Here is a 17,532-nt window from a genome sequence, read left to right on the forward strand (position 1 = left end):
ATAATAAATAATTTTGGCTGTTTTTGGTACAAACTTTGTTAGTGAACTACTACAACAAATAAAATACTACAAAAATGTACACTCTCAAAAAAGATGGTTCTTCAAAGGTTCTCTAGTAAAGAAAGTTGTTCCATATAGAACTGTGAACTCTCAAAGAACCCTTGGCATGGTTCAATTGTAACAGGGTTCTTTAGATACATGGGCAATGTGCTATAGTTGGTTCTATATAGAACCTTGTTGAAGAGGTTTCCATATAGCACCAAAAAGGGTTCTTCTGTTGCTAAAAGCTCATATCATAAATTCTCCATATTTATTAAGAACCCATTTACAATGCGAAGAGTCATTTAGTCATGCAAAGGTTTCTGAGTGTCCATGGTTCTATATAAAACCATTTTGTTCACTAAAGAACCCTTAGTGAACCATCTACTTTAAAACTGTAGAATACAACACCTTTTACAGTTGAATTACTCATAAACTTGTCTGACAGTCTTTAACAGCTAAAACATGAAAATACTCAAAATTCCATTAAATTATAAGTACAAAAGATACCTGCAATCATTGTAGGAACGTGACCAGCTCGGTCATGAATGACCTTCTGTGTCTAAAGTCAGCAGTTGTTTCTTTCAATCTTTGACAGCTGCTTAATGTGACTCTGTTTTCTAATCTGGCCAAACTGAATTCTTTCTGTGTGTCAGGGGTCCTAAATATAGAGGGGCAGGCTTTAAACTGCGTTGGCTTCTGTCTTTGCTCTGTGTCATCTCAGACTGTTATAACGAAGAGAGCAAGAACAGGAGAAGCGCTTCAGTCACAACATCCTCCCTGATACATATCTTCCCAAGATGGAATCCACGACTATGAAAGAAGACTTGAAGCTCTATCAGAGCACTCTGCTTCAAGATGGTCTGAAGGAACTCCTGAAGGAGAACAAGTTTATTGACTGCATTCTGAAAGTAGGGGACAGGGGACTGCCTTGTCACAAACTCATCATGGCAGCATGTAGCCCTTACTTCAGAGAGCTTTACTTCTCAGAAGACGGGAAGGAGATAAGCAGTTCAAGCAAGGAGGTTGTGCTGGAAAATGTTGACCCAACCATAATGGACATGATTGTGAATTATCTTTATTCTGCAGAAATAGACATCACAGATGATAATGTGCAGGACATTTTTGCAGTAGCTAACCGCTTTCAGATACCATCTGTGTTCACGGCGTGCGTGAACTACCTGCAGAAAAAGCTCTCACTGGCAAACTGCCTGGCTATCTTCAGACTCGGGCTGGTGCTCAACTGCCCAAGGCTGGCTATAGCAGCAAGAGACTTCATAGCTGAGCGATTTGACAAACTGGCCAAGGAGGACGATTTCCTGGAGTTCAACCCTCCTGAGCTGTTTGCCGTCATAGGAGGTGATTCTCTCAATGTTGAGAAAGAGGAAATTGTGTTTGAACTTCTGATGAAATGGGTCAGAAAGGACAAAGAGAATCGGGTGAAGCTTTTAGGGGAGGCCTTTGAGCATATCCGCTTCAGACTACTTCCAGAAAAATATTTCAAAGAGAAAGTAGAAAAGGATGACATTATCAAAGCTGATCCTGAGCTTGTGAAGAAACTTCAGATCATCAAAGATGCGTTTGCTGGGAAACTTCCAGAAAAGAAAGAAGGAGAAAACATGCCTGGTTATCTAAATGACAACCGAAGGCTTGGCATGTATGCCAAAGAGCTTATCCTGATGATTAATGATACAGCAGCCGTGGCTTATGATCCTGATGAGAATGAATGCTCCTTAGCAGCCATGGCAGAGCAGATACCGCGAAACCATGTCAGCATCTGTACCAAGAAGAATCAACTTTACATTATAGGGGGACTCTTTGTGGATGAAGAGAACAAAGAAACTCCCCTGCAGTGCTACATGTATCAGGTAAATGTTCTCACTATCTCTACTACATGTGTTTTTTTTTATGACAGCGTTTTTCATATTCAACCAAGTTGATAATAGGATTCTGCACTTAACCCTGTTTATTGCAGCTGGACCCTCTTACTCCAGACTGGCTTGCTCTTCCACCACTGCCTTCTCCCAGATGTCTGTTTGCTCTGGGTGAATTTGAAAATCTCCTATTTGCTGTTGCCGGCAAAGATTTACAAAGCAATGAGTCTCTTGACTCTGTACTGTGTTATGACATTGAGTAAGTGTACAACCATCTATCACCTTCATATCAATCAATTGGGTACAAATAATAATCTCACAACACTTGTTTTTGTTTGGCAGTAAGATGAAATGGACAGAGACGAAGAAACTTCCCTTGAGGATACACGGTCACAGTGTGATCTCACAAAATGGACTGGTGTACTGTATAGGAGGGAAGACTGATGAAAAGTAAGATCAGTGTTACAGCAATCTGGATCAAGTTCTGTACCTTGTATCTTTGCAATACATGTTTTTTCTCTCTCGCTCAAAAACAGCAAGACTATCAACAAGATGTTTGCATATAACCACAAGAGGGCAGAATGGAAGGAGTTGGCAGCCATGAAAACACCAAGGTCCATGTTTGGGGCAGCTGTTCACAAAGGAAAGATTATTGTGGTTGGAGGAGTAAACGAGGATGGTCTGTTAGCATCTTGTGAAACCTACGACTTCGGAACAAACAAGTGGGTGCCATTATGCAACTGAACGCATTGGCGCTGTTGGAACAGAACCTTGTATTTCCAGAAAAGTTACTTTATAGGAGAAGGAAATGTTCAAAAATCTAAATAAGTTAATGTAACAATTTTATTCAGTCATTAGACTGTTTATATTGATATTAATATCATATTACATTTTGACAGCATAAATGGTAGCTGGCAAATTTAACAAAAAAAGGAGGTAAAAGGTTTTGTTTCAACAGTGACAATATGCTATACACACACTGATACTTGACATTTTGTTTCATTCTGCAAATGCAAATACAGTATCCACCACTAAGCACATAAAATCTACGAATATCTTTGTTCATATCAAAAAGGTAGGCTTTTGTAACCATGTTTTTTTGTCTTGTAGATGGGAAACCTTCCGTGAGTTTGCCCAGGAGAGGAGCTCAGTTAACCTTGTCAGTGCTTGCGGTGCACTTTATGCAGTAGGGGGTTTCACCATGGTAGAGACAGATAATAAAGAGTGCGCTCCTTCAGAAATCACAGACATTTGGCAGTAAGTACTCAATGAATTTGTGCCTGACAATATTGGGTATCACTAATATGCTCAGCTATTTGTTATCATCAGCTTTCGTGTTTATAGTGTTTTGCCATCATTTTATCTTTGTCATCCAAATCTTTTCAGTCAGTACAAATCTTTAAAGGTCATTATATTACAAGCTACATACTCCCACAGAATGCTGCCTGAAATCTAACTTTTAAAACATTCTTTTTTATGACAGATATGAAGAGGACAAGAAGCAGTGGGCTGGAATGTTGAGAGAGATGCGATATGCATCTAGCGCCTCTTGTGTTTCCATACGACTAAATGCTGTAAAAATGCCCAAACTGTAAAAAAGGGACTCTAAGGTATAGCTTACTTTTAAAACTCAGTAATTCCAGTTCTCTGAAACTATGTTAGTTGGTACAGAAATATATTTAAGCATGAAATAGGCAACTCAACTAAAGTCTAATAGTTTTAGAGTTTGCACTTTGAAACTGTCCATGCACAAATGTCATAGATTCAAAAACCTATTCACTTTTTACAAAAATAAAAACCTGCATTGACTTCATTCACATATGAAAATGTCTGCAACATTTGGTTAAATCATTTATTACAAACATACTTTATAACAAATATTATATATAAAACTCATATGAGGCAGGTATCTGTGTTAAAGTCTATTTTCTGTGACTCACGTCTTGACATGTATAAGAAAAAGTTGCACTTTTTAAATGTCTTTTTCAACCATTCTGACAATTCAACCATCTCAGGATAGTTCTGTAAATAATTTCCTTCGCAAATATTCCTTCCAAGCATCTTGGCTGGAGAGCTCCATAGAATTCCATTCAAAGTGAGGAATCTGTGTTAGAGAGCAATTCAAAAGTCTATGAATTTCTTTCATTTTTAACAAACACAGCAGAAAAGCAACAATTTTCTTACTACTCACTTGCAAAACATGATATCCTAAAATCTCCAGGTGTCTCTTCCTCATCAGGATATCGCCTTTCATGTGCTGTGAATTTTTGCAGAAAGATTTTGAATCTACGAAGTCTAGAGCAATACTAAGGAAGCAAGTTGCAGAGAAAAACAAAGTTATTTCTTCACAGGTCCCTATTTGCAAGATGCAAGTCAAACAGGCAAAACAATTTACTAATTCAGTCTGATACCTGGCCCACACTACAGGATTTTAAAAATCCTAACCAACGTTGAAAACCCCACATGATATTCTTCACTGATTTTTCTGTCCTTGATCATTGTTAGTCAAAATCCCCACACTACTGAATCTAGCCTGAATAAAACAGCACATTTTAAGATTATGCATGCAAACAAGAGTCCTGACCAATGGTTCCAATTTTCAAATTTTCAAAATTAGTTTTTCTCAAACTAACATGACTTTAGATCTAAATAAAAATGCCAGGTGACAGCAAGGCTATTGCCATGCTGGTGGTGTGTGATTTCTGGACAAACAACAAAAAAAAAGCGGAACAAAAAAATGTGGATGCCAAAGTGAAAAAGAAGGGGTCAACAGGGCTTACACAAGCAACACAAGCTTGAGGTGAATACATACATACATACATAAACCCATGAGATGACCAGTTCTCAATTTAGCTGCCATGCTTACAATTTCTTCCATATAAACTGACAAGTTCAGTTTAGCTTGACTCTCAATGGTTGACAGTCTTCCAGGCATGACATTAACACCTCATTTCACACCAGAGAACTGGCTACAGGATCCTGACTTTATTGAGTATTGCACGTTTAATATCTATAATTCACAACCGGGAGGCCCCACCTACACTGGGTGTAAATCAGAGAAGTAAAGATTGCAGTATTGACACCATACACCACAGGATAACCTAGGAAGATCATTGTTTAAGATCACTCCGATATCGTGGGTCTTTTTGCGATTGCCAGGAGCAGCTAATCAACCTCAAAATCAGCATGATTAGTGTAGCGTGGGCCAAGCATGAAAGGTCTTATGTGCATACCACAGTTGAGCCTGTGCATAGATTCTCTACTTCACCTTTATGTACTGCTAAATGAATGACTACATTCTGGTACACATACCGGCGAGCACCTGGGGGTAGCTCTGTGCTCTCTTTCCTGGCTGATCCAGAATCCCAGTGCACCTTCCCGTCTTCACTAATTAGCAGCTGGCTTGGCTCACTGTAAGGTACTGCCTGTTGATGGTGGTCCAGGACACATTCAAAGTCTGTAGGGATATAATTAAAACATTCAAACTGCAAAGTGCAATGTAGGGTCCATCTAACACACAGAAGCAGAGCACGATCCTGCAAATGTAGTTGTATTGAGGGGAAAAAAAAGCACCATTATTTAGTACTTCACTTTGGTTTCATTCTCGTATGTCAAGCTTTGTAAAAACTACTATGCCTAATGAGCACAGTATAAAACAAAGCACACACAGATACAAAAAGACAGAAAAAGAAAAACAAGAATTAACAAAAAACAAAAACACTTTTTACTTGAGTTTAAGTAATGTAACAGTTGAGACAAATCACAACTGTCCTCAGTCAGTAAAGCACTGACTAAATAAAACTATAAAAGCCACAATGTAAAATTTTATTAACAAACATGTTAATTTATGTTATGGAAATTTTCTGATTGTTTTGTTCCTAATACTATGCTCTCTATTTACTGCAGGGCTTCTCCAGGAAAGATGCATTATAGATTTCACTACTGGTACACTTACAAATGGTAAATTCACATCTGAAGTTATAGCAACAAAGATTAGTTAGTTCACAAACCAGCATTAAAATTCTACTTTCATCAAACTTACCAACAGTGTAGAAGTATGGAGTTACCACTGCAACTCTGGCACAGTTAATTCCCCCAAGCACTTCACCCAGCATTCTATGGATCTGTTGTTGAACTGGGCTGACTGAGCTGTTGTCTGCATGTTTCACAAAAAGTTCACCAAGTTAGTCAAATATTATTAGTCATTGTGCTTGCATATTATTATTAGCTATGATGAAATCACTGGTTTAAACAACAATAAACAGATTGGCTAATGATAACTTATGGCCTTATAAACCGTAAATGACCACAATATTACACGACTATCTTCACTCACTTCTCTTCTGGAGCTGCTTGCAGTAGCGCTCATGGAACCAGGGCACTTGGAGCTCAGGACACTCTAGACATACAGCGCGGTTAAGCTCCATCAGACGCAAACGCACCCGCATGTTCAGAGCATATGGCAGTGCTGTCAGGATAAATCATGCAATAAGACGAGCATTACACATAATGTAATAACTATTATTAAATATACACTCAGTAACACGTTTTTGAAAGGTTCCTACACAGGGACTTCATAATCCACGAATAAGCACTGAATAACATATTTATAATGAAAACCTTATACATAATATTTAATAGATAGCTTGTGCCAATATTTGCAAGATAATGTAAAAAGTTTTATGCCAATACAAAGTTATAGGTATGCTATACTTTCTACAGAACTGATAAATGGTGTTCTTACAAGTTACATTACTTAGGAATATTGCTACATAACAGTGCTATAAACAGAGCAACTGTCTGTCACTTTAGATTAAGGCCATTATGTCAATGCAACGTCATTAATTTCATACATCATACCAGCATAAGCTGTTTATAACCCTTTATGTATTATTATGTTAATGTTTATACATGTGTTATGAAATCTATGTAGGTAGCCTTCAAATAAAATGTTAACATATATTCTTTAGAATTAGCCTGAAACACTGTTTCTAACTTTCTGATTTGTAGAGATAAAAAGCCCTTTCCACACTAGATTTATACTGATCATTCCTGTTCAGTACAACAGCACATACTTTCAAGCTGTGCGTCCAGCTTAGCGAGGAAATCCACACTGAATATTTCTCTTATGACTTCCTCAGGAAAAACGTTGGCCACAGCCAAGGCGTACGCCATGAGGACCAGCAGGTGGGGATCAAAAGAACCTGACAGAATTCAAGGTAGAAGAGGTGACTAACTCCAGTTGGATTTACACCAAAAGAAATCACTTTCACAGTGCAGTTGCAGTAAGAAAGGAAAAACTACTCACTGATATGAGGAGTGAAATGCCGAATGCAAGCATCGAATAACTCATCCACCTTTGGAGGGTCATAATTAAATACAGCAAAAGGCAATAAAGTGGCATAGGTCCCAGAGTAATGAATCTAAAAGGGATAAACACATAGAAAAAAATGTAGTAAAATATATGAACAATCCACTCAAGTTCGAGCTTCTTTCAAACACTGTACCTTATGTATGTTGTCTATGGCCACACTGGCGATGCGGTCCAGCAGTGGAGAACAGAGGTAGTTGGTTCTGGTCAGGAAAAGGGCCAGGTCTGGTACATTGGTCCAGGATACCTGATCAATCAATCTCTGAAGCATTGCAATAGTTTCCTCAAGCAATATCTCCTCAAACCATTCTCCCGATATGTACTTCAGCTCCTCCAGCACAAGGTCCAGCCGGTCAGCCTTTTGCAGTCGGTCATGTCCACAGCGGTTGAGAGTTTGAAGCAGACGGACGTACTTACTGGAAGTGCTGTGGCGGTAGGTGGGGTCATTGCGGATCCATTTGGCAATTGCCATGGTAAATGAATTGAGGTCATTTAGGCTGCACTGAGGAAGCACAGCATTAACGCGAGAGATGACCACGTCTTCCATACGTGGAGAAGGGAGCATGGAGAGGACGCGAGTAAGCATGGTTACCTCATACGGGTATACACTACCTTGCAAGAAACTATTAGGGAGAGAAAATTCAAGGTTAAAATATGACGATGATCCTGACCTATCTAAATTAAACAACATAACATTCAAGTAATACGTGTTTTAAACTTACTTTAGGATATTAATAAGTGCTCAAATATTTTACGTAAAATCCTGTCCACCTTAGATTTTTCAAACCCAGACCAAGCTTGCCCTAAATATTTTCTCTTTTCAAACTACTATCAGACACGTTTCTCAATAATTCACCAAATTCTAAATGTCTCTTATTTTACATGCTTACATATATTTTATGTTGTTTTTTCTGATATGATGAACTTGGCAAATAAATAGAAATTGTGCACTAAAATATGCAAAAAATGCCATATTTAAGTTTGTTCCCTGTAAAGGATGTATTAATGTAAAAGACAAGCTTTGATCAAAACATGTATCTTCAGGTATACAGAAATTTATAGATCAAACAAGAGACTCACTGAAGTAGTATACTCCTCAGCCTGGAGAAGAGCTCTGGGTTCTGACAGTGCAGGAAAATAAGTACTTGAGTGATCTTTGCAATCTCCACTGGCCGATATACATCCAGATTTTTTTGCAATATTGATACAATCCTGTTGAAGAATAACAAATTTTCCTTCAACTAGAGAACTAGAGCAAAATCACCTCTGTACCATAACAGAGATGTGTCATTCTTATCCTATTTTACTCTGCAGAGTTTGATGATTTTTTAGCTCCAACACACAACTAAACCTGGTAATTAACAGAGTTCGGACAGGTGTATTTGAACAGGAACATCGTCAAACTGCTGTAGTACTTTATATGTGCTCACATATCTACTCAACAGAGCTCACCAAAATGTTTTGTATCACAGAGACACAAAGAGAGAGTTTTATGTCTTACTTATTGATAAGCTGAAGATTCCGGCACTGAATATCCTCCAGTGTCTCAACAACAGCTAGTGCCTGCTGGGCATTTAGATCATCAGCCAGTGACAGCGCTGTACTTTCTAGCCTGTAAGACCAGCACACAATTAGACACACATTAAAACATTGACAGATCAGACTTATTTAAATAACAAGCAGCATTTCTAGGGCATTTCTAGTTCAATATTTTTTGTCTCATTTGCAGCTGTTTGTTAGACAGTGGACTAAATCACTGTTTTAATAACATTAAAACAATTTTGTTTGTTTCAACATAAAATCATTCTAAAATTATGCTAATGTTCTGAAGGTTTTAAATGACTCCAAATATTAAACAACAGCATATAAGGATTGTCATAGCAGCATACATGCAACATGCAATAAACGAAAACTTGTCACCCTGATCAATTTCTTAGTATTCTGTTATAATTGTGAATATGCTCTGTATGAACTATTAGCAAATGTACAACACATTTTTGCAGTAAAAATACTGTAAAATGCTAAATGAAATATACTAAATGTAGCCTTCTGTAATTCCAAAATTGCTGAAGTCAACACTGCAGTAAAGTGCCAACAGTGAGCAGCTTGAACAGGTCCCAGACAGTTCTTCTCACTCTTACCCCTCTCTGGTTGCTTGCCCTGCCAAGGGTCCCAAACTAGCAAAAAGCTTTGTAAAAGACACAGGGTCAGTGCCAGTATCCATCAGCTCCATCAGCCTCTGCTTAGCAGCCAGCCTAAAGTCACAGCTGTTGTACTGCATCGACTGATACAGTCCCAATATAATACTAAGGTTTTCAGCATCTAGATGGGGGATGTTCTGGAGGAGAATATGGTTGCACTTTTCCAGTAACGGTCGATGAGTGTACTTGATGTTTCGGAGGAACTGCACAATCCTTCTGGGGTTGTTGAAATGTAAAGGGTTCATACTGTCCAACAGAGCATCAGCTTTTTCAATGAGTGCATCCCGTAACCGAGGAGACACCAGAGAGGATATACTGGTCATGAGGGTGGTCAGCACTCTGATTAAGATAAAAAAAAAAAAAAGGGATTGTTATCATTAAGAATTTCACTGTACTAATATGACAGGATTGGTTGGACACATACAACTGATACCTGGCATCTTCTATTAAATCCAGTTTCTGGCTCACAATCTCGGTAATCTGACCCATCAGTGGACTATAGTACAGAAACTGTTCACTTAAACAAATAGAAAACTTTGAAAGTGTTGTCACTGGAAATCTGTAAAACATGGCAAGCCAGGGTTTTATAGTCAGAATCAACAGGATGTAATAAATAAGCATTAATATAAAAAATTTAGTCTGGCAAATACCTCTGTAATCTGTTCCAGCCTTCCGTCATCAACTGCTGAACAAGAGAGTCATGTGGTTCAACACTCAGCCTTCAATTTGAGAAATAAATGAAAAAAGATTTGTCAAGGTCAGATTCATTACTACTGTGCTTTTTATGACTAAACGTCTGTGTACATGTGCTATAAATGTCCAAGAGATTTATTACTCATTGCACAATAGTCAAGACTACAGTATATTGCACATTTTCTATAAGTAAAGGTGGGTTTAATCAATGTTTTCCCTGCAGGACTGGGTTAAGAACCACTGGTCAAAGTCTGAATTATAGATGTACCTGAGCACATTATAAAGCATGTCCACCACTGTAACATCTTCCATCAGACGGATCTTGTTCTCAGCTAAGACTCGAAGTGTCAGAAACTCCGGGTGGCTCCGGATCAGTTCAGTTGTCCGAAGCATCTGTGGCCTCTCCTTCTGAAACTGCCACAGCAAGCCCATGGCACAGCTCACATGGCTAACAGACAGCTTGGCCTTGTTCTTGCCCACTACATCGAAGACCTGGTCCTCTGATGTACAGGCTTGGAGCTGTCCCAGAAGCTGGTCTCTGCACGCAGCCCCATAATGAAAAACCCTGCGAGGGTAACAGTGCAGGGCCCGGAGCCTGAACATAACTGGTCAAAAAAGATGCCTGAACCACATATTAGAGGCCATTCAGCAATGTGAAGGAAGCTGCTGAAGTCACAGGGGCTCTGGTACTGGTGAGGTGGTGCAGCTGAATTTTAAGGACGAGAATCACAAGGCCACGTTATGAATAATATGCCATTAACCACACCATCACATATAACTAGTTGTCTAACACTATTCTTTAAAGTGTGTGCAGAGCCACCTACATGGCATTTATCTTATTAAAAATGTTAACCAATACCTTTAACATTTTGCCAATGTTACACGGCTGTGTAAAAACACCAAACTTTGATGCAGAATGACCTTTTCTGGGTATGATTCAATGTCTGTTATACAAGCATGTTTGTCCTGTTCTGTGTTAAAGCTACCCGGCTACTCACGTGGGAAACGTGGTTAGCTAGCCAGCTAACTTATAACCATCTGAAACGTTTTCCGAGGTTTTATTATGTGCAACCGCTTGCATTTGTTTCCCACCAACAAAAACACCTGAGGGCTAGCAGCCCCACCGTTGTGAACATCAGGCGCCGACACTTTTATAAACAGAAACGTTTAGTCCACTGACAGCGAGAGTAACTGAGCGTTAACGTGTTTATTTGACCTCTCGCTTTTGGCTTTACAGTGACATGAACGGCAGCAGAACCCAGAATTTCAAAATAAAAGCCCCTTGCTGCGCGCGGTTTTCATTCGGCTTAGCAAGTAGAATGTGCTGTTAAAAACACTCAAGCAGACTATTAGACATATTTCATATTACTGTTGCAGTGCATTGTATTTTTTGCAGGAAAACAAATACGACTGAGTTTGCTGATTGTATTTTCTGTTTATCAGTAAGGAAAGAGGAAAAAGGGCAAGGTCAAAAGTCAAAAAGTTAAAGCCAAAAATCTGGGCCATGTTTCTTAAACACAATAATCACTTGGAAAGTGTAATTTGCAGAACATTTGTGATGAAGACTTTGCATTTTAATTTATAAAACTGTCTAGCTACATTCTGTGGTGTTGGTCCTGATGGAAATGTAAAGAAATTAACCACAAACATAATGAATGCTTATGAATTTAATTAAAATATCAAAATGTTAACTGTTTACATTATCACTACAAGGATGGCTAATACCTAAACATATTCTACATTTACACTATTATATAACTCAAAAAAAAAATTGTGCATTACATATCGTCGCTATCCAATGAAAAACAAGCATCTCCAAAATAGTAACTTTACAGGAGAAGGCTAAAACATTATTTACTTTAAATGTAAGTTAATGGAAAAAGTTTTTATTCTAAGCTATTTTGGAGAATTTCTATTGGCCCAATCTTCATTCATTTTTCACACAATGTAAAGAACAGCTGCTAAGCTCAAATGATGGAGAAAAGTCACAAAAAACAGAGATACATGGTTTTCATTGGACAGTGACAATATGCAATTATGAGCAAGGCTGCAATACCCATAGAGAATACTTGAACGATCGGTTAATTTGAAAGGTATGTTCTCTTTATTATTTTGACAATGGTGGCAATAATAGCTAAATGCTATATAACTCATGACCATCACCAAGTAAATCCCAGCCGTTTCTTGGATTGCTGAATGTCAGTGATCTCATTCAGCTCCTTTATGCCTTCAGTAGTACTGCTTACATAACCAGGCATCTGAGCACCTGACTCATCGTGAACAAGATAACTTGGCCTAACTCCACCAAATACAGGACCCAGTCCTCCACCAATGCCTTCCCTGGCAGCCTTGCGTAGAGGGTAGGTGTTTCTCTGGGCTTCAGTGGCAGTCTGAATCACAAGCTTTGCATACTGCTGAAACTGATTCTCTTCCTCTGCAATAAGCGCTGCATTCCTCGCTTCAAACTCCCATTGTTCTTTTTTCATGCGCTTGTCTTGTTCACGTTTCTCAGCCTAGATTGGACAAATGTGACCAGAAATGCAGTGACAAGTTATGATAAATAATACCACCGGACTGAAGATAAGAAAATCAAAACATTACAACAACTGACCCACCATCTGATGAACATATGTGTCTTGGAGTGATCTGGCATACTCTTTCATTTTCTGTGCCTTGAGTTCTTGCTTTTCAAGAAAAATGTTATCAGCCTCTTTCTTCGCATTTAGCATCTCAACAGCTTTTTGTTTCTCCTCTTGCTCCTTGTGCTCCTGTTCTTGTTGCTAAAAATCATATAATTGGAGGTGGAGTACCAGAAGCATAATGTAAATGGGCATAACAACATCACCCTGCGGTAACCTAAATCTGCTTTCATCTCTGAGAATAGTGATACTAATGTAATTTCATCATGTCATGTTATTTTATTTAGAAAATGTCAAATACCCAATATGTGTCATTATAACTACTTGCATTTATTTTTCAATTAACAGCTCTAAAAGTGAAGTTTACCACGGCTTCTCTGTGTGCAGCAATGGACCTCAGCATGGCTGCCTTCTTCTCGTCCTTCTCACGCTGATGTCGAGCCCTCTTGGCCTCAGCTTCTGCCACTGCTTTGGAGATCAGATTGTCCTCGTTGGTGGTCTGCTCTTGACGCTGTGCTGACAACCTATCAATAATGGCCTCCCTGTGTCTCTGCGTCTCTCTGCCATAGACAATTAGAATAATCAGAATATGTGATGATGCCAAGTTCATTCTCAATTAAAAATAACATACCATTACAGAGTTCTACTGTGTTATCTAGCATTAAAAATAGCTACCATGAACAAAAATAAGCAAGTGGTATGTGACAAAGTTAGACTTATACTAAACAATGATGTGGCAATGCACCTAAACAGCTCTGCCTCTTTATCTTTCCTCAGTTTCATCATCTTCTTTTTAGCACTTGCATAGAGCCTTTGCCTATCCTCCTCCTCTTTTTGCTTCTGAGCCTCAATTGCTTGGATTTTATCTCTGTTGGCCAGGTGTTCCTGACAGAAAACAAAATATAGATTTGTAATATTTTACTGCATTCTGATGAGTGAGCATCTGTACAAGAGCAAGCATCACTATTCAAATGAGACTATGCATTGGAAACACTGGACTGTGAGAAAAGCAAGCAGTATACTTTGCTGCAATATCATACTGTTGCCCAAATGAATTAAAAGAAGACTGAAAACTCTTTCTACCTGTATAAGACTTACCTGATGGGCTCTCATGATGTTTCTTTTTTCCTCTTGCTTCTTCTGCTCATGCATGTATTGCTCCCGAAGATAAAGCTCTCTGAGTCGCTGGAGTTCCCCTGCCTCCTTCCTCTCTTCCATTCTGTCCTGTTCTCTTGCACATTCATGATCTTTAATCCTGAAAAATTATGAAGAATTCTGATGCGCAGTTACAGTACAGAGCAGCTCCTCAAAATGTAAAAAGGAAATACATTGCTGATTTTGATCGTCCACATCTTCTGTTGCCACATACTTTATTCACCACATTAACAATTAATATAAAGACACCTCAGTGTGATAGATTATACATTACTGTTGTTTTAAACTCTCAGCTACTGAGAGACACTCTTTCTTCTTCTCCAGGGCTTTCTGGTGCTCCTGCTGTGTAGCTTGCTCCTCTCTGCGTGCAATCATGGTCAAGACTTCTTTATCCACATCTTTAGAAGCATTCTCCCTTCTTCTTTTCAGCTCAATCTGGGCCTCCCTCTCCTTCAAAACTTCAGTCAGCAAAAGGGCACTCTGAGGAAAAAAAGGAAAGCAAAAACAGGTACCATGATGCACATATCCATGAATAGTGATGTGAGTACATGTGTGATAATGTAAGGATAAATCAAACACAGCCATAAAAGCAATACAACTGAAATGTTTTATTATACGAACATGAAATTCTTTCACTCTGTTTGTCTGATAGTATTGGCGGGTCTTTGCCATCTCAATTGCCTCTTTTCTTTTTTGCTGTTGGAACTTTGCTTCCTCTATGTCAATTTGTTTCCTTTCCTCCTCTTCGGCTTCTTCTCTGTTTTTCTTAGCCTCCAACTTTTTTTGCCGTTGTCCCTGTAAACGTGTGACATGACTACATTATAAGGGCATTTTTACAAAAGCATGTTGTTGCGTGCAAAAGTTTAAACATCAGTCATATTACATATTTTGTTGACATTTCTTGATGAAAGTGTGCAGAAGTGTGTTCTCTATAGAGGATGTGTACTTATTTTCACATACAAAAGAACAAAACATAATTTTACCAAGGTGCCCAAATTTTCGCATACAACTGTATGTACTGTGCAAAGTGCAGCAAAGTTTAGCTGAAATGCAAGTAGCTCTAAAAGATTCAATGACCTAATTCACCACATTTCATTTAACAGAAAAGTTAACAGATTAAAGGTTACTTACAGCAATGGTATTTGTCCAGTTTTTTACCACCTCCTTGGATCGCAAGTGCAGGGCCTCCCTCTGCTTTACTGCTTCAATCAGACTCTCCTTGTGTTTGTTCACCTGATTCAGATTGTCTTGGAGTCGCAGCCATTCTGATCTGGGTAGCACTGTCACTTGGCGAAGATCTACTGGCTGACTAGGCACATTTTTCACCTCTGCTGAGGCAACTGATGTTGGATAGAGAGTTGGATACAGCCCACAAGTAAATATTAAAATGGTTTTCAGGGTTATTCAGCCAAATCTAGCCAGACAACTTTGCAACAACACAGTACTGATTCTTTTTTCTTCAAAATATTCAATGCTGAACAATAAGAGTTGCACACTGCTCCTGCTGAATAAGATATTTATGATGATGATGTCTAAAATTTAAAAATGATTGATTTATTATTGTTTAATTTAATAATAGCTCTTTAGAGAGCTTTTGATTTTTCTTGAGGACATGGGCTTGGTCCCGGATTTATCCAGAATGCCATGAAGGGTTTTACTCTTAAATCATTGTCTAGACATAAACACCTCAGAAAACGACGTTAAAGACGTCAGTTAGCGCCGTTACAAGACCAACAACGTTGGAAATGAGCTCTTTAGGTTAACTCACCCTTCCTGCTGGATCCTTTTCTTCGACCATACTGCACAACAGAAGTAGAAAGTGTGGACATTTCGGTCGATTATTTTAATTCGCTTTCTTTGAAATCATCTGATAAACGTATTGTTGGCTAGCTAGTATGACTTGTTCTCTGAACGTATAATTTTATCTTCTGTTTCAAACTATCATTAGTTATGTTACACAGAGCCCCAGGAAAGCATTTCCCAGCGCGCTACTAATGTTGCCTAGCAACGGCGATCCCTAGTAACACCGTATTCTGTGGCAACCTCGCGAGACCAAGAGCCCTACGTCACGGAAACGCGAAAGCAAGACAACCACAAGTAAATTATTTTTCTGTTTTCATTTTATTCTATTGTTGGTGTCTTTTTGATGAATGTTTTCTTATCTGTATATTTGCAAGTAAATGAGTGAATGGTTAAAGAAAATATAATTAAACAATAATGATTAAACTTGTGCTCTGTGTGTTTGATGCAGAGAATAGTCTTTAGCACTGGTCAGATTTTTAGCAATCGTGCACATCTATCACAAATCTGACATAAGACTGTTAACCAATGAGGTAAATAAGAACCGAGCACAACTGATCTTTTTGTTATTTATTTGTTAAAGAAAACTCAACTTTGCTCAACCTGCCCTTAGCAAGAAGTGTTTCCTGCACCAGCGCTCTCACCACCATGGTGTAATCTCGTCTACAATCTCAGCGAGGTATAGTCTGTACATTTCTTCAACATTTCATTCATTCTTATGGTTATCTTTCTTCTGTTGTATTGTGATCTTTTTCTTGCACAAAACTGCAAACTGTCGATTCATCTGTGGACACTGAGTAGCTTCAAGACTCATAAGGGTCATCATCCAGTGCAAACTCCAGCCTGAAAAGAGGATTCATTTTGTTGCTATGTCACAATTTCAGTTTTTTTTCAACAGATTTTTTGCATAGATTTTAAAAAAAGAAATTAATAAACACCCTGTAGTGCAAGAGGTAAGTATGCTGCAGAACTAGATTTCTTTACCAGCTCACTCAGCCGAGACTAGGCCTGTTCAGTGTGTAGTATTACTTTAAAAAAACAAAAAAAAAACAACATGCGTCATGAGTACATGTTTGACCTGGGCAAAGAAAAAAAAAAATCACCATATCATCCCACTGAAACTTCAGCTGGGGAAGAGCTGAGGGATGGTGTGCAGTCATGTGGTGCTGTTATTGGTCAGGTGCTTGAATGTGTGTCAGAAATTTGTGCAAGATTGTGACTTTCATTAAATGTTATTTAGTATAGTATTTACAAATTCTAAATATAGCTCTAAGTAGCACAATACATCTTGTGTTTGCCCTGTCCTTTGTATGTTTAGCTTTGTATGTTTAAACTGTGGTTTGCATTGTTGTGTTCTCCCCCTGTGTCTTGTTTATGCAATACAGATCTGTCAGTCTTTTTGTGTTCCTCTCAGTGTGATTTGCCCTGTACAATGAGCACTTTCCCACATGCCAAAACAAATTCCTGTACATGTACTGACAAATAAGTAGATTTTGATTCTGATGTACATTGAGCAGAGGTGAGTAGAATAACCTAACTGCATATTGCACAATCACCTATTCTCCATAACACAGGTTACACTTGGAATTTTAGTGCTTTTCTGTTCTAACACACCCAAAAAGAACACATATTTAAATGTGCAGAGTGAGGGGTTAAAGGACCATGTCTGGGAAAATGCCCCCTGTATAGGACTGAAGTTGAATTTATCTACCAGCCTAGGAAATGTTTGTAGGTGGGGTATATTCATATGTGTGAACAGC

The 17,532-nt window shown here is 38.5% G+C and overlaps 3 protein-coding genes across 7 annotated transcripts; 1 reads left to right on the top strand and 2 right to left on the bottom strand.

Annotated features, from left to right (window-relative positions):
- Positions 1-710: 710 nt before the first annotated feature.
- klhl41a (kelch-like family member 41a) lies at positions 711-7,226 on the top strand. 3 transcript variants are annotated; one of them, XR_001857592.2, is made up of 8 exons: positions 711-1,907; positions 2,015-2,172; positions 2,256-2,363; positions 2,450-2,635; positions 3,024-3,170; positions 3,397-3,523; positions 5,820-5,873; positions 7,055-7,226. XR_001857592.2 is itself a non-coding variant. In XM_017691654.2 (7 exons), the coding sequence occupies exons 1-6, from the start codon at positions 840-842 to the stop codon at positions 3,506-3,508; spliced, it is 1,779 nt and encodes a 592-aa protein (XP_017547143.1). In that variant the 5' UTR covers positions 711-839; the 3' UTR covers positions 3,509-3,523; positions 7,055-7,079. The 3 variants fall into 3 exon arrangements, 2 of the variants coding, with proteins under 2 accessions (XP_017547143.1, XP_017547142.1); XM_017691654.2 differs by lacking the exon at positions 5,820-5,873 and having other exon boundaries at positions 7,055-7,079; XM_017691653.2 differs by lacking the exon at positions 7,055-7,226 and having other exon boundaries at positions 5,820-5,874.
- On the bottom strand, positions 3,752-11,402 carry fastkd1 (FAST kinase domains 1). Of its 3 annotated transcripts, none has more exons than XM_017691651.2 (15): positions 11,177-11,402; positions 10,447-10,884; positions 10,136-10,204; positions 9,919-10,044; positions 9,426-9,824; positions 8,786-8,896; positions 8,365-8,496; positions 7,421-7,907; positions 7,222-7,336; positions 6,989-7,117; positions 6,250-6,381; positions 5,956-6,069; positions 5,226-5,370; positions 4,105-4,219; positions 3,752-4,017 (listed from the first exon to the last, which is right to left on the bottom strand). In XM_017691651.2, exons 2-15 carry the CDS (start codon positions 10,779-10,781, stop codon positions 3,925-3,927), a joined length of 2,502 nt encoding a protein of 833 aa, XP_017547140.1. In that variant the 5' UTR covers positions 10,782-10,884; positions 11,177-11,402; the 3' UTR covers positions 3,752-3,924. The 3 variants fall into 3 exon arrangements, with proteins under 3 accessions (XP_017547140.1, XP_017547139.1, XP_017547138.1); XM_017691650.2 differs by having other exon boundaries at positions 11,038-11,402; XM_017691649.2 differs by having other exon boundaries at positions 10,447-11,402.
- An 857-nt stretch (positions 11,403-12,259) lies between these two features.
- ccdc173 (coiled-coil domain containing 173) lies at positions 12,260-15,953 on the bottom strand. The gene is made up of 9 exons (XM_017691655.2): positions 15,741-15,953; positions 15,104-15,312; positions 14,594-14,767; positions 14,247-14,452; positions 13,916-14,072; positions 13,563-13,702; positions 13,185-13,377; positions 12,794-12,958; positions 12,260-12,691 (listed from the first exon to the last, which is right to left on the bottom strand). The coding sequence occupies exons 1-9, from the start codon at positions 15,799-15,801 to the stop codon at positions 12,338-12,340; spliced, it is 1,659 nt and encodes a 552-aa protein (XP_017547144.1). The 5' UTR covers positions 15,802-15,953; the 3' UTR covers positions 12,260-12,337.
- Positions 15,954-17,532: the final 1,579 nt, after the last annotated feature.

The sequence above is a fragment of the Pygocentrus nattereri genome, chromosome 6, assembly GCF_015220715.1.
Source record: "Pygocentrus nattereri isolate fPygNat1 chromosome 6, fPygNat1.pri, whole genome shotgun sequence".
NCBI lineage: Eukaryota > Metazoa > Chordata > Actinopteri > Characiformes > Serrasalmidae > Pygocentrus > Pygocentrus nattereri.